We start from the raw sequence: 17,216 nt of genomic DNA, 5'->3' as shown, positions 1-17,216 counted from the left end.
TTCTACAACAAACAAGCACGGTATATTTACAGCATAATGCCAAGAAAATGAACACGCAAAAGTCAACTAGGAATACAAACTCACAAAGTACGATGAACAACACACCACCCCAGAGTTAGTCTCTCACATATAAAAACAAGGCATCCACAAAGCATAGATACACAAACAATTTAAAAGTCACCCAATCTGGCTAAGCAAAGAAGTGTAGAACATGAAACGGGGAAAGATGTACATCGAGTAAAACTAGGGATCATGTAGAGGTATGTAATAATTTAAATCATGTAACAAGTGGAGGCATGTGGAAAGTAAGCGCATATAGCAAGTGAAGGAAAGTAGTAAATGAAAGCACGTAGCAGGTCAAAACATCTAATAAGCAAATCACCTAACAGATAGAGGCATGTAACACGCACGGGCTAATAACAAGTTAAGGCATGAATTCGAAGAGGATATGTAGTAGACGTAAATCAATTAAAAGCCTAGGAGTAAATTAGCAGACAAGGTACAAGCACAATTATATCAGAAACATGCCAAATGGGAAACACAGTGGTAACTACATAAAGAACCCCAATGTGAAACATATATACAAAACAGCAAACAATAATAGAAACCAAGGTGGGAACCATGTAAGTTTTTAACGAATGAGTAATCATAACAAGAATCCAATGACCATTCTTCTCCCACGGTAACAACAAACTGGCCAATCATATTTCACATCACACGGTAATAACCATCGTGCCAACATCATATCACCTACATGAAAATATCCATCGTGCCAAACATATCCCTGAGGCCCCAATTATCATCTCTTATTGTGGCTAAAGAAGCTCAAGTAACATGACAAAAAATAGGTATAAATATGGGTTTGTGATACCACTGTTACATCTCGCGTTTTCGTACGTTAAAAGTTTCGTCTTCAGTTAATTGACATAGACTCGGGGATGAAATTATTATGAGGTTAACGTATTTACGCTATTTATAACAAACAAGAAATAAGTGTCATGAAGGATAAAAGGTATACGAATTAAAGAAAATGAGTTTCGTTGGAAGTGGCCAATTTGGAATAAAATACGGGTCGAGCGATAATACCCGATAATTATGGACTAGTACCATACAAAGTACCATATGACCGTGATAAAATAATGTATAAAGTATATTAAATATGAGTAGTATTTTTAGATAAATTGAGATAATTCTTAATTATACGGATAATTGGTTAATTACCGGCAACGAGACATTACCCAGTTAACTAATAAGTTGATAAAAATATATAAATTACCCCCAAAATGTGGCAAGAAGCCACAAATATAGAAAGTGACTAAGTAGTTATATTGTCCTATATGGACACCTAGAAATTAATGGGATTTAACAAATTAATGATATGTTCCATTCATTTGGACAAAATAAGACTAAAGACGTCAAAATCTTCAAGGATACGAAACTCAATTTGTTCCAAAAAGCTTCAAGGATCTATTCCATTTTTCTTAGTTCAAAGTCTTCAAGGATAAGAAACTCGATTTGTTCCAAAAAGCTTCAAAGAAGCAGAAGCTAATTTCGTTTAAAATTTTCAAAAAGCAGAAGCTAATTTTGTTCAAAAATTTCAAAAAGCAGAAGCTTAATCCGATTTTTGGGGTTTTAAGTTCAATCCACGAAGGTTTCCAATGGAATATTATACGGAGTTTTTCCTACTCCAGATATGTTAAGGCCATCCTTTCTTTATTTTTGGCATGGTCCAAGTTATACGGAAGAAACGAGCAAACGCACAGTTTCCATAAATGACTCTATTCATAGAAATTCTAGGGGTCTCTTTGTTCTTAATTCCCCCTGTGACATATTGTTATATCTTCTGTTCATGGGTCTCAAAATAATACGCAGTAGAAAAAGTTTATCCGGAAGAAATATTGAGATTATTACATATTTTTCATGCATTTCATTCATTTATATATGTACATTGACCCATGACCAGATGACATTATGTGTGTGTATATATATATATATATATATATATATATATATATATATATATATATATATATATATATATATATATATGGGATATGGGAAAAAGGTTACGACGTTATATACGCACCACCACCGGATCAGTTGGTATATGTTGATGATGTTGCCCGCAGTAGCCGAGATGATATGATGGAATGCCCTCAGTGACTTGATGATATTATGTATACTCATACCTATGCATGCCACGATATTTATACGTAAGTGCATGACATTATAAATGTTTCAGAATTTACAAAGTTATTCAGATTTAAAGATGGATTTCTTTATTCCATATTTCATCTATGTCTTTTACGTACTGATTTTCATGCCTTACATTCTCATTACATTTTTTCGTACTAACGCCCTATTTCACGGGCCTGCGTTTTATGCCCACAGGTGTAGGTAGGCAAGCTGACGTTCCCCCTTCTTAGGATCCTTGATCAACGATACTTGATCCGAACACACACACACACACACACACACACACACACACACACACACACACACACACACACACACACACACACACACACATATATATATATATATATATATATATATATATATATATATATATATATATATATATATATATATATATAGTATGACGTGGCTCCGTCCTGTCTTTGTACAGTTATATTTCTATTAGAGGTCTATAGACAGTATGTCTAGTTGGATAGTATGTGGCCTTGCCAGCTTCCAGTTTTGGGGTACATAGTTGTCTATAGTAGCCTTGTTGGCTCGCCCTGCATATGTTGCACATATATGTATGTATGCCTTTTTGGGCAGCTTTACTTCATGTATATTATTCTCATAATTCAGCCGATGTTATTTAGGTTTATGTCTTAGACGCATGCTTAGGGGTGTTTGACAGGTAGGACTCGGGCACCCGTCGTGACCCATCTGTTTGGGTTGTGACAACCACGATCAAGTTATGTTTACAACATCTAAAAAAATAGCACATTAAATATTTTTTAAGATGTCATATATTCTAGCATGATTTCTAACATAGTTAATTGAGTTTATTAGTCACCGAATTAAATGAAGTGTAGGTTAAGGGATCATCAAGTTCAACAATGCACAAAGAAGCATATAATTCCTCCTCCCGAGCATGGAAACCCTAGCACATGCATATACGCTCCTCAACTCATATATGGCTCCCCCCCATAGCACGTAATATCGATTAATAGGAAAAATTCCCCCTAACAAAGCTAGGCAAAACACGTACCTCATTCTAAAACACAATCAACATTCAACCATGGCTTTTCGTTTAGATCAAGCCTATAAACCAATCGAATCTAGCCCAATATCTTTCAAACAATTCAAAATAAGCTTTAGAAACTACCCACAAGTGAAAAAGGTTCAATCTTTAACTAATTGAAAAGGTCAACCCAAGCTCACGTCGTCGAAATTCGAGATTCAGACCAAATCTCGATTACCTATTCACCCTTGATCCCGGAGATTTAATTTATTTTGAAATTCGACCTCAATTTGAGGTCTAAATCTTAGTTTTACTAAATTCCTAAATTTTACCTAAAACCCCCAATATCTATTTTGAAATTATTAGATGTGATGTTGAAATTCATGGGAAAGTAGTTGAAATTGATTGAAAACTAGTTAAAGATGCTTACCAATGAATTTGAGAAGAAAATCCTCTTCAAAAATGGCTTCTATGGAGTTTAGAATTGAAAAATAATATAAAATTATCTAAGTCTCGAAATCCCCACAAATTACCTAGCTGAAAATATCGCAATTGTGAGCTCCTAATCACAAAAGCAATCAACTATTTGCAAAAGTGAAAAGTCTCTGAGAAGAATGATATTGCAAAAGCAATGAAATCATCGCAAATGCAAATCCTAGACAACCACAAATGTGACAATGTGAAGCTACCCCAAAAGCGTAATGTGTCGCAAATGCAAAATACCCATCGCAAAGGCGACATACCCATCGCAAATGCGGAGCCCTCTTGTCCACAAATGCGATACAAACTTTGAAAATGCGAAGTGCCCAATCCTATCCTATTTTCGTAAATGCAAGCCACCACTTACAAAAGCGGTGCTAGCATTTGCGAGTAAAACCTTGCAAATGCGAGATCTGTAGGTTCACCAAGCCAATTGTTCATCAGCTTCACCAAAACCATGCGCAACTCCTCCGAAACTCACTCGAGCCCCTTAGGCTCCATTCTGAATATTTACACAATTGCAATAACATCATACAAAATTGCTCGCTACCTCAAATCATCAAAATAATATCAACAATAAGAATCGGTCATCAAAACTCAAGGATTTCAACTTAAAACTTAATTTTACCAACATTTCACATAATGCGTCAAAACGGCCCCGAGCCACCCGGGGCCCCAACCAAACATACGTAAAAGTTCAAAATCATCATATGAACATACTAGAATCATCAAAATACTGATCCGAGATAGTTTACCAAAAATGTTGACCGTAGTCAACTTTAGTAATATTTAAAGTGAAAAATCACTTTTTTAAAAAATCACATTTAAATTTTTTGAAAATCAGCATGGACCACACACGAAAGTAATAAATCATTAAATAGAGCAATGAAAGACCTTGGACAAATAAAGGAGATATAGTACTCAAAATCACCAGTCGGGTCGTTACATATATCAAGTGTTCAACATCACGTACGAGTGAATGGAGGGAAATCAAAGATATAAATTTCAAGCTGAAACAAAGTCGCACGATAAGGAAGGAAAGATGGGAAGCTTCCTACATGCCCAGTAAACTCTCGAAGATAGGTATGGACGTCATCATACCGATCCATAAGATTCTACTAGATACTTGCTCATGACTCGTAGAACCTATAAACCTAGTGCTCTGATACCAACTTGTCACTACCCAAAATCTACCTAGTCATGATAACACCTAACTTCTGTGCTAGGTAAGCCTAACATAGAATAAGATAACTCAAGTGAAAGGCCAATAACAACAAGAATGAAAATAATTGAATTCTATATAACTTGACAAGTACTGGTAGCATAAGTCATAAGCCACTATGATTTAGATTTTCAAAGACGATATGAAGAATAAATACAATATTTGTTTGAAATTTAGATAAATAGAATCTAAGTCCTAATATACCATGAACAAAATGTAGCTTAAATCGGAAATACTGAAACGCCTTCAATGCAAGGCTTTGTCTTCCATAGCTACGCATCTCAAAGATATGCATGCAAGGTACAGAAGTATAGTATGAGTACAACTGACCCCATGTACTCAGTAAGTATCTTGACTAACCTCGGTGAAGTAGTGACAAGATTTTAAGTCAAAGAATTCTCACTTACTATGTAACTCTATAGATGATAGGCAGGAAAAACAAGGCAAGAGATATGTCGAATAATTGAGAGAGCATCAACTAGAGATCTATGGAGTAAATTAATAGATATGGAAACAAGACGTAACCTCATAACCATTTCTAATGAAGGAAACAATAATCATGGCAGAAAGGGGGCCGCTTTCTCTAGTGATAGTTCTTTTTTGGGGTTAGTCTGACTGTCCTCATTCTAGTTGGTAGGCGTGTGAGTAAGAGGGTAGTCAATGAAATTATGCAAATTGAATGGGACTTCAGCTTCAATAAGCGCAAGGATCATAACCAAACATCAGTCTTAAACACTGCTGCAGCGTGCAACGCGATCCCAATATCAATAAATAATATTGCGGCGTGAAACCCGATTCAAGTATCAATAAATATTATTCTGGCATGCAACCCGATCCCAATATCAATATATACTATTGCGGTGTGCAACCGGATCCCAATATCAATAAATACTGTTGCGGCCTGCAATCTAATCCCAATATATAGTAATATCATATGAAACCACAACAACAACTACATACGAAAAAAGTTCACAACGTAACACTAAGAAAATGAAAATGCGGTATTCAACTAGGTAATACAACTCAAATAGAGCAAGATGGGCAGTCCAGTATCAAAAGCTAGTCTAATGTATATAATGACAAGGCTTCCACAAAGCATAACACACAACCAATCTAACAGTCACTCATTCCGGTTAAGCAAATGATAGTAGGACATGAAACAAGTAAAGGTGTTTGTCAGGTAAGAAGAGGGATCAAATGAAGGCATTCAATATGTGAAATCATGTAGCAAGTAAAGGCTTATAATAAGTGAAGGTATATGGTAAGAAAAAGCATATAGTAAGTGAAAATATGTCGTAAGTGAAAGCATGTAGTAAGTGAAGACATATAACAGGTAAATACATCTACAAGTAAATCACGAGACAATTAAGGGCATGTAACATCTAAAGGCTAGCAACAATTAAGAGCATGACCAAAGTAAGGCAGGTAGCAGTAATAACTCAAGTAAAAGCATAGATATAACGGTAACAAACAACATACGGACCTAAATAAGATAGCAAGAGACCAAATAGGAAACATAGAGGTAAACTCCATAAAGAACACCAATGTGAAGTAACATGCAAAGCAGATAATATAGTTGAAAATTAAACCAAGGTAGAGAGCATGTACATGCCTAACGAACGAGTAATATCCAACTTCCTTTTTTTTCGCATGGTAACAACCAATAAACCAATCTTATTTCAAACCGTACGAAAATACTCAGTGTGCCAACATCATATCAACCGCATGAAAATATCCACCGTGCCAAACATTGTCCTAAGACCTCAATCACCATCTATTACTACGGATAAAGAAGCTCAAATAACATGACAATAAAAGGTGTAGAAATGGGTTCATGATACTACGAACAAGTTAAGTATGTAAACTAGCCTAAAAAACAGCACGTTAAATCCTTTTAAGATGTCATACGTCCTAACATGATCTCTAACACGGATAATTAACGCCATCAACCATAGAATCAAGTGAAGCATAAATCGAGGGATCGCCAAGTTCAACAAAAACAAAGAAGCATATAATTCCCTCCTCCCGAGTATGGAGACCTGTCACATGCATATACGCCCGCCACCTCATATATGCATCACTCCCGCATATAGCAGATAATATTATTTAGTAGGAAAAATTTCCTCAATAAACCTAGGCAAGACACTTATCTCTTATATGCATCACCCCGCATCTTAGTTTACTCGTCTAGTTGTTATCATGGCAATAGAATACATCAAAGCAAAGCGGGTACGAACATTGGATAAGAAATCAAAAAAAAGAAGATCAAAGGGTAGTGGTGCACCTTGATCCGCTTCTGACGATGTAACACAATAAATTATTTTTCCCAACCCAAACGACCAAATGGACTATACAATGTTATATTAAAATAATCCTATAAATAATCACATATAAATACAGTATTACATCAAAATTTGTGTTGTTTCCAGTCCAAACGACCAAATGCATTACAACATGTCAAATCTTCGCTTTTATTTGAAGACATATAACTAAGATCGATGTACTAAAAGAGCCATGTTTTAAGTTTGGAAATGTAAAAAATATTTTCAAAGTGGTCACATCTCACATGCCTAAGGTCCAATAGCATAAGAAAAAGATATATAGTAGTATCTCATGGATTATGTCCCATGTGCAGACACCCTCAACTCCAGCCAAGGGCAACCCTTGATGACACGTGGACATGTACACTTGGCCTATGATAAAAAGTCGTGATCCACTTCACGTGAAGTCCCCTCTCCTTTTGTTTTCTTGGCACACTATGGAGGGGACCTCTCTCTTTATTTCTTATCCATAGCAGAAATTGGCATTGGCACCAAACTAATCAAAGGTACAATTTTCTATCATTGGATTAGAAATTAACTCTCCTCCTTTAGAGGAGGAAGTGCATGATGAATGTCTCTTAGCATTGTACTACACACATTATTAAATTTTATGTCACGGATTTAGATTATCACTTTCAAAATTAATAAGGTAGTTGAAGCTTGCAGGTTGAAGTAGATGTCATATTTTTCATCATATATAATAATGATTGCAATCATCATTTGATGACTGCAAATTTGATTATTTTTGTCTCATTGGTGTTTGGTTTGCTGTATTGCTTTTGTTGATTTAATTAAATATGGTTTGTGAATAGAAACTTTACAATGTTCCCTGAATTTGTTTGGTCGAAAATAATATTTACACCAATCTAGCTAATAAAAGTTGGATACGCATAATATATACTCCCTCCGTTTCAGTTTATGTGAAGCTATTTCTTTTTTGGTATGTTTAAAAAAGAATGACTCCTTTCTAAATTTGAAAATAATTTAGCTTAAACTCAAATTTTTACCCCTAATGATAAGCTTTTATAACAACACAAATACTCAAGGCCCCTTTTTGACTTGTTTAGGACCACAAATTCCAAAAGTTTTCATTTTTTCTTAAACTTCGTGCTCAATCAAATAGGTTCACAGAAATTGAAACGTAGGGAGTATACAAAATAAATTCACTAGCTATCATGACTGAATGTTATGTATTTTCAATTTAATTGTTGACTCAAAAGGTTAGACTACTGAATTTGACGTATATCGAGCGTGAGTAATTTATTTTCTTTATAATCAGATATGCCCTGAATAATCAACATATTGAAAGTGTTCAATAGATTTTGATTTGTCTGATATTAGTTGTTTAGATAAAAATACAATATATCCTAAAACCTATTTGATATATTAAATGGCTTTTGAACCACTACTCAAAGTAAAAAAAATAAACTTAATAATATTTTAACTTAAGCTCTTTTTTCCCTTTCTTTAAAAGCTTGGACTACAATATACTTTTGTTAATAACGCATTTATTCAATTATAAAATATACAAAGTACTTTCAGTAAACATATTTTTCCCGAGGAAATGATTTCATATGATCATTTACGATTTGAGTAAAAGAAAATAATCTTATAAAGATCTTCCTACGTTTTATTATTTATCAATCACTTGCCCTAAACATATTTTTTTCCTCTCTTGTTGGCCATTTTAATTTCATAGTAAAATAATAATGTGTTAGTGGCAAAGGTTAAAGGGCACTTCAATGATTAACTTGAAAGAAATATTTCATCGAGTATTCCTTGATCACATGAATTTTAACTTGCAACAACCTTTTACTCATCATTGAATATATTATCAAACCTCAACACAGATCTGTTGTTCAGCCATATATGCATTCAACTCCCAAACAAGTGACTCTATGTATGTAAAGTTACCTTCATTTTTTCTACAAAAGTGATGAAATAATTTTTCTTGTCTTTCCCTTTTGACATCCAAGTCTAATACTACATCATGAAATCCTTGCCAATTTTGGTCATAGTGTATATATGTTCACACTCCAAAGAGAAACAAAATTCCCCACACAAAGAATAAGGAAGTGAAAGAAGGAGAAGTAATATTATATATTATAGAATATTTCTCCCTAGATTGAACTTTTGCTTTCTTGGTTCATTTGCCAAGAAGACCCACATCCCAGTTTTATAGTTAAGGTTCTTTAAGCTAAACTTTCAACTCAAACTTAGAGCCTGGCTGTGAATATATATAACCAAAATTATAGTAGAATTGAGGGGGACTTCACCTTACCTCCTTGTTCCTATATATTGAAGATTATTTTATAAGTAAGCTCACAAAAATTTGTCACCTATGAAAGGCTTCCAACTAACCAATGCACCCTTACATCAAGGAACATCAAAATGAATAACTTTTGGTTCGCTAATTCAATCATGATTTTCCTATCCCCAACATGAAAAGGTACGTCGTTCTCGATGGCCAATTATGGACGAGGAGGGATCAGATATATCCTATTAAAAAAGAACGTTTCCTCTCCCCGGTCCTTTCTTTAGGTGCCGAAAAAGTGAACGCCGGATAGTTCATTTAAACTATATATTCCATTTAAACTATATATTCCATTTGTATTTAATTTTTAATACTCGAAAACTTCGTTATATATAAAATAATACATTAAGAAATGCAATTTCTATATTCAGCCAATTCCAAAAGCATTACAAAATAAAGGGATCGAAAGAACATACGAAATTACTTTATTCCACAGCCATACTTGAACCCTAAAAACATAAAATAACAAAATGAACGCAAACTATAAATATATATATATAGAAGTCATTTAAAACATTTCACTCACCAACGATGGAATCTAGGACTCATGGCAACCAAATCAAAGCACACGGGAAGAAACCAACCCCATCCCAAGAAGTAAGTCAAAAACAAACCCTAGCTAGCTTTCCTATACAAAGATGACATGTAATAAACAAGGATTAATTCAAACATCTCTAACATGGAAAACATTAGGGTTTTTAACGACGATATCGTACATGTGAATGGAGTTGAACTTGGCAAAATCCTTAGGAAGTGAAATTAAGTCGATGGAAGAATGCTTGTGGAATTGGAAGAGTTCAGGGTCACCTCCATAATACCTTTCCCATCCCAAACCATTGAGAATTCTTTCAAGAGAACAATATGATGAGACCACTTGCCCTGTTGGTAAGTGTACCAAAACCTTTCTTCTTCTTTGACCTTGCTCTGATGATGGATTTTCTACCAAACGGAAAACCCCATTCTTGAAGACCCAAACTCCAGACATTATTTTTCTATAATGAGTTATATGGAAGAAGTTAGTACTAGCTAGGTTTTCTTGAACAGTAAAGGAGAAGAAAGAAATGGATTTGAGTTACTTGAAATGGAGAAAGATTTGGAGGGTATTTATATAAATGACGGGGTAGATAAAACAAGGGGAAAATACTCTCTGAAGTGGGATGAAAAGATAGGTGATGATAGGCTTGTTTAGCTTTAGTGTAGAATCTAGATATTGTGGGACCTTCTTTGTTAAAATTCCAAGAGACAAAGACACCATGGGTATGATTTAGAGCCCACGTACTATCCCACATTAGCTATGTTGTTGGTGGGGTGGAGAATCAAGGGTTAAGAATAGAATCTTGTTTGGTGTGAAACTCCTTTTAGTTAATTAAGAGCGGTGCTGGCAAAATGGTTTAAAGAAAAGAGTTAATCACTCATATTATTTATTGAAAAATAGGTTGGATAATGAACTTTTTAAAACAGATCAAATATGGATAACAACTTTATTATCCATTTAGAAAATGGATAACCAATGGGTCTAACTTTTACATTTGTAAAACCTCAAATTGGGGGTTCCTCAAGTTGGGAAGGCTAGGAAATCTCCCAAAATGATCATATGCAAGAAGTCATGGATAATATGGTTAACCATATTATCCACCGGTTAACCCCCTTTTTTATCCGTATTAAATATGGGTTGAGTCGGATAATTTATCCGTTTTATCAATACCCATTTTCGATCCGACCCAAACTGCCTGTTTGCCACTCCTAATTAAGAGTTTAAGTTGTATACATAAACTGTAAAATAATTACATAATTAAGTTATTTAAAAGATAATTATATGTATTATTTAATAATCTTAGTTTGTAATTTAGAAAAGGTACGTTAGTTTGTTAAACAGATTAAAAATTATAAGGACAGGTTCGCATATATAGCATAATTTTTTTTTAATTACTACTTTTTCCTATGTATTCTCAAATATGAGTAATGAGTTTGAGCTACTTTATTCGTTTGGAGGAACGTTTTCCTTTTTTTTTTCAAAAGTAGAAAGCACAAGGGAATCTTGGCTAGCATTGGGTCATGGTGGCGCATTACATATGGATTTAATTGTTAATCTTAAGATATGTAAATTAACCATTTGATAAAATCAAATGAATAGAGCCCACTTTATCACGTGTGGTACACGTGAAGATATTATTATTATAAAGATAGAGAGAGATATTAGGAAAAGCAAGCTTTGAGATTATGACTGCTCATCATTGGGAATTATCAATCCTAGTTACGAACAAATATTTTTTCTGTATGTTTCCATCAGTTTTTGATGGATTAGTCGGACATAATCACGAGAGGCCTCAGTTCTTTTTAGGGGCTCAACAAATTAAGGGACTTAAAGCGCAAACTTGTACGAGAGGCCTCAGTTCTTTTTAAGGATATTTATACAATTAATCGGACATAATTGCTATTTACTTTACCAACTAGTATATGTAAATTATATGCTGGTTATATGCGTTTACACATATTATACATGAATTATATATCGGCCGGCTATTTAGATTAGTTATTCCTATTTTGAGAAGCAAATCCTATAAAGTCTTATTTAAAGTTTATATTCTAGCTTTTTTCGAATACAATGTTCTTAAAAAATCATAATCAAACTTCTCCAAACAATTCTTTTCAATCTTGAAAATATATCTAACTCATTTAATATCTCTCGATACATTGTTGATCTAGGTAATGAAGAAGTTCGAGTGAATCAGCAATGGAATCCCTAATCTGATAATGCCGAAATAGAGTTTGAGAGAGAAGACAAGAAGCATAGTGTTATATTGAAAATGAAAATGAAAAACGCATACTGCTACATTGACCTAACCACCTATATATATAGACAACTAACTGCCTAACTAACTCACACGTATACACATACTTACCATTAACAAAGTGAAATAATAATCTCCAATTGTTGTACGCTAATACTTCATGTAATTCCTAACTCATCACTCCCTCTGAAGCTGGCGGGTGCAAAGATATTGAGTACTCCCAGCTTGCAAACTAGATACTCATTTTGTGGTTTTCCTAATTCTTTAGTTAGAACATCTGGTAGGTGCTCCTTTGAAGGAATATACTGAGTCTTCACCAGCCCTTCCTGTATCTTCTGTCTAATAAAATGACAGGCGATCTCTATGTGTTTTGTTCTTTCGCGAAACATTGGATTTGCTACTATTTGCTTAGCAGCCCTGCTATCACTATGCACATGTATGGGTAGTTTCACTTCTATTTCCAACTCCTTTAGCAATACTATTAGCCAAATAACTTCTGAGACTACATTGGCCATGCTTCTACACTCCGCTTCAGCTAAACTTTTAGAGATTGTGTTTTGTTTCTTGGATTTCCATGAAACTGGAGATTCTCCATACTTAATTAGATATCCTGACATTGACTTCCTAGTGTCAGGACATGAGGCCAATCAGCATCACAAAAAAAAATTAATCTCATTTTAACTTTGACTGCTCAATAAGATCCTTAGTCCTGGTTCCCTTTTGATGTACTTCACCACTCTTATAGCTGCATCCCAATAAGACTTCTTTGGCTGTTGCATAAATTGGCTAAGAGCCTGTACTGAGAATGCAATGTCTGGTCTGGACATAGTAAGATACAATAGCTTTCCAATCAGCTTCTGATATTGACCTGCATCTTCCAACATTTGATCTCCTGTTGTGCCCACCAACTGGTGCAGATTTGGAACTATCAGCTTGACATTTGCCCCTAATGGAGTCCAGGCTGATTTTGCTCTACCTAGTCCCAAATATGATATTATTTCTTGTGCATATTTTCTTTAATTGATTAAAATACCCTTGTTGGATCTACTGAACTCCATGCCAAGAAAAAACTTCAATTCACCTAAGTCTTTAATCTTAAAGGCCTGCTGTAAGAAGACTTTGGTGGCTTCAATTAAGTGTAGGTTGTTTCCTGTAACCAACATGTCATCCACATATATTAGTATTACCACTATATCTGCTCCATTCCTCTTGATGAACAATGAATGATCTAGGTTGCTTTGTTTGAACTCAGCCTGCAACAAGGCCTCTGTTAACTTTAGGTTCCATTGTCTGCTTGCTTATTTCAGACCATAGAGAGATTTTACAAGTCGACCTTCCAACCCAGACTCCCTCTGACTTGTAAAACCCTATGGCAAGTGCATATAAACTTCATTATGTAAGTCACCTTGTAGAAATGCATTATATACATCTAACTGGTAGACTGTCCAATTATGCATTGCTACCAATGAAAGTACAGTTTACACCGTGGTGATCTTCACTAAAAGGGAGAACGTCTCATTGTAATCAAAACCCTCTCTTTGATTATAGCCTTTAGTTACCAACCAAGCTTTGAATCTCTCAACATCATCATTGGCCTGGAGTTTGACTTTGTATACCAATTTGCAACCTATTGTTGTCTTCCCTTGAGGCAAATGAATTAGTTCTCAAGTCTTGTTGTCTTGTAAAGCTTGAATTTTAGCTTGCATAGCTTCAACACATCTTGCATCCTTAGAAGCTTCTTGTAAGGTTATGGGCTCAACAACAGAAGAGAAAACACCCAAGTATGCCTGGTAAGAAGGAGAAAGATGATCATAGGAGACATAGTTATGAATGGGATATAAAACAGTGTTAATTGATTTCCTTGTGGTGACATAATCTCTCAGCCAGACAGGTTCCTTAGATTTTCTTTGTGATCTTCTTAGGGAATTAGGATATGTCTCTACAATAGGAGGAGGAGGGAAGGATGTGATAGCCTCTGAATCACTGATTATAGGGGATGTGGTTCCAGTGGTAATATAAGGCTAGTCTTCAGCAGGTGAATCATGTGCAATGTTGTTTGAATCATGTAACTACGCAATATCAGGAATAATGGCATCTGTATTTTCATCTGAGACATACAGTTGCTCAATTGCAACAACATGGACATCTGTATTTGCACCTTCAAAACGAAATTCATCATCAGTAGTATTGGAAATACAGGGATTGATTTGTTTCCTAAAGTCATCATTTATAGCTTGAAAGGGAAACACAAATTCCCTGAACACCACATCTCTGTTGACAAAGAACTTGTGTCTATCTAAATCATAGAGGATGTATCCCTTAGTGACACCAGAATATCCCATAAAAACTGTCTCGATAGCTCTACTGGAAAACTTATCAGTCCTGGGTAGGGTACTTGCAAAACATAAACATCCTAGTGTTTTTAGATGAGAAATAGAAGGCTTCCAGCCAAAGAATAGATCATATGGTGACTTATTATCAAGTGCGTGTGATGGTAGCCTGTTAATAACATATGCGGCAGCCAGGACACAATGTCCCCAGAATTCCATTGGGATATGACCTTGCAATATGAAAGTTCTTGCAACTTCAAGTAGGTGTCTGTGTTTTCTCTCAGCTACACCATTTTATTGTGATGTATAAACACAAGTTTTTTGGTGAACTATTCCCATAGACTTACATAGGTCTTGCATTGCTGAATTTAAAAACTCTCAACCATTGTCAGACCTAATTGTCTGTACTATTCCGTTGAATTGTGTTTGGATCAGCTTAAGAAATGACTTAAAAACAATCATAACATCACTTTTAAATTGCAAGAGAAAGATCCAAGTCACATGAGAGTAATCATCTACAATTGTGAGGAAGAATTTATTACCATCAAATGTTGGTGTACTGCAAGATCCCCATACATCTAAGTGCAACAATTGAAAAATTCTAGTAGTTTTGGTACTGTTCAATGAAAAAGGTTGTCTCACATGCCTAGCCATTGGACATACATAACAACTATCTATTACAGATTTGTAATCCTCTAATTTATATCCTAGAAGTTCCTTCAGAGATCCTCCAGATGCATGTCCTAACCTTTTGTGCCACAGAAATATATCCTCTTCTGTTGTCTGTATACTTAGTCCTTTAACTGTTGGTAGTGTATTATTTCCAGCCTTAAGAGAAACTTTTGGGACCAGCAAGTAAAGTCCATATTTCTCTCTACCAATCCCCTCACCTTCCCATTTGAGAGGTCATGGAATAGCTAAAAATCAGGGTAAAAGGAGACAAAGCAATATAAGTCTCTTGTTATCTTTGACACTTAAAGTAGGTTGTATGCAAAATCAGGAACATACAACACATCTGGTACTTTTCCTGTTTATGTGATTTTACAATTACCAATATGTGACACAATTGTACAATCTCTAATAGACAAGTGAACTCGTTTGTCTTTAGTAGGGCTAATGTCCTTAACATCTATTAACATTCCTAAATCAGCTACCATATGGTTGGTTGCTCCTGTATCGACTATCCAATTTCCCTTTGCTATCTTAGCCATAAACGAATAAGTTGTACCTTCCATGTTAGCCATTAATTCATTTGGAGGATCTTTGTTGAGCAATTTCATAATCTGATCATACTGATCTGCTGTGAGTTGAGATGCTCTTTGCCAGTTTCCTTCTTTTATTGCCTCTGGTATTTCTCCTCTTCTATCATCAATACTTACAAAATTTGGGTCAAGATTCTCAACCTGAAAATTATATGTTGTATTTGTGTTTCATTTCTTCTTGTTCTTGAAGTTTTGAGGGTAGACAATTATCTTGTAGTATCCCTTGTTTGTATGGCTTTTCATGTGACAGAAATCATATTGTACATTCCATCTTCTCTTTGGTTTCTGATGGTTCTGGTAATTTTCTCGTTTACCAGCTAGCAAAGCAGCCAAGTCAATCCTTTCACCAACAACAGAGGTATTATCTACTAACTTCTGACTTTCCCTTTTAACAAGCATTGAATATAATTTGTTGTTACTTGGTGTTGGACTGGTTATAAGAATTTGGCTACGAGCATGCTCATAGTTGTTATTTAAGCCCATTAGAAACTGCAATACCTTCTGCTTTTGCATGAATTCGATGATGTTCTTTGATCTAGCACAGTCACATGGAGGAGGAACCATGCTGTCAAACTCATCCCACAAATTTTTTAGCTTAGACAAGTAAACTGAAACACAGTCTATTCCCTGAGTTATTGTTGTTATAGCTTTGTGTAGTTGATACACTCGTGATGTATTAACTTTATCAAATCGTTCTCTCAGATCCTCCAATACTTTTCTCGCATCTCTTGCATGTAACACTCCATTAATCAATTCCTTTAATACTGGGCTCATAATCCACCCTAGTTCAATAACATTTCATCTATCCCATTGATGACCTAGTTTAGTATCGAAATCCCCCTTTTTAGAGTACCGTCGACTAACCCTAGCTTTTTCTTTTCTAACAGATGGATTTCCATCGCACGACTCCAGGTGGAATAGTTTTCTGAACCAATCAATTGAATTGAAAAATAGTGGGTGATTAAGGTCAAGATCAGTTTTTGCCACCATTGTTAATCCTTATACACAAACTGCAATTTGAAGGTTGAGATTGCTATGAATTGAACAAGATCAACGAATTCAACCCGGAATTGCAATTCTACCACTCTTATACCATGAAGAAGTTCGAGTGAATCAACAATGGAATCCCTAATCCAATAATGCCATAACAGAGTTTGAGAGAAAAGAGAAGAAGCAGATGTTGTATTGAAAATTAAAATGAAAAATGCGTACTGTTACATTGAGCTAACCACATATATATATCAACAACTCATTTCCACTAACTGCCTAAGTAACTCCCACGTGTACACATACTTACTA

The 17,216-nt window shown here is 35.0% G+C and overlaps 1 protein-coding gene and 1 non-coding gene across 2 annotated transcripts; both read right to left on the bottom strand.

Annotated features, from left to right (window-relative positions):
- Positions 1 to 9,942: 9,942 nt before the first annotated feature.
- LOC107786575 (uncharacterized) lies at positions 9,943 to 10,387 on the bottom strand. The gene is made up of 2 exons (XR_012710129.1): positions 10,250 to 10,387; positions 9,943 to 10,161 (listed from the first exon to the last, which is right to left on the bottom strand). It is a non-coding gene; the product is annotated as an uncharacterized LOC107786575 (transcript).
- A 3,602-nt stretch (positions 10,388 to 13,989) lies between these two features.
- On the bottom strand, positions 13,990 to 16,691 carry LOC142181902 (uncharacterized). The gene is made up of 4 exons (XM_075255570.1): positions 16,182 to 16,691; positions 15,707 to 16,058; positions 14,399 to 14,939; positions 13,990 to 14,308 (listed from the first exon to the last, which is right to left on the bottom strand). Exons 1-4 carry the CDS (start codon positions 16,689 to 16,691, stop codon positions 13,990 to 13,992), a joined length of 1,722 nt encoding a protein of 573 aa, XP_075111671.1.
- Between the last annotated feature and the right edge of the window lie 525 nt (positions 16,692 to 17,216).

This window comes from Nicotiana tabacum, chromosome 6, assembly GCF_000715075.1.
Source record: "Nicotiana tabacum cultivar K326 chromosome 6, ASM71507v2, whole genome shotgun sequence".
Classification (NCBI taxonomy): Eukaryota; Viridiplantae; Streptophyta; class Magnoliopsida; order Solanales; family Solanaceae; genus Nicotiana; species Nicotiana tabacum.
This window is presented reverse-complemented; position numbering and strand designations above follow the sequence as displayed.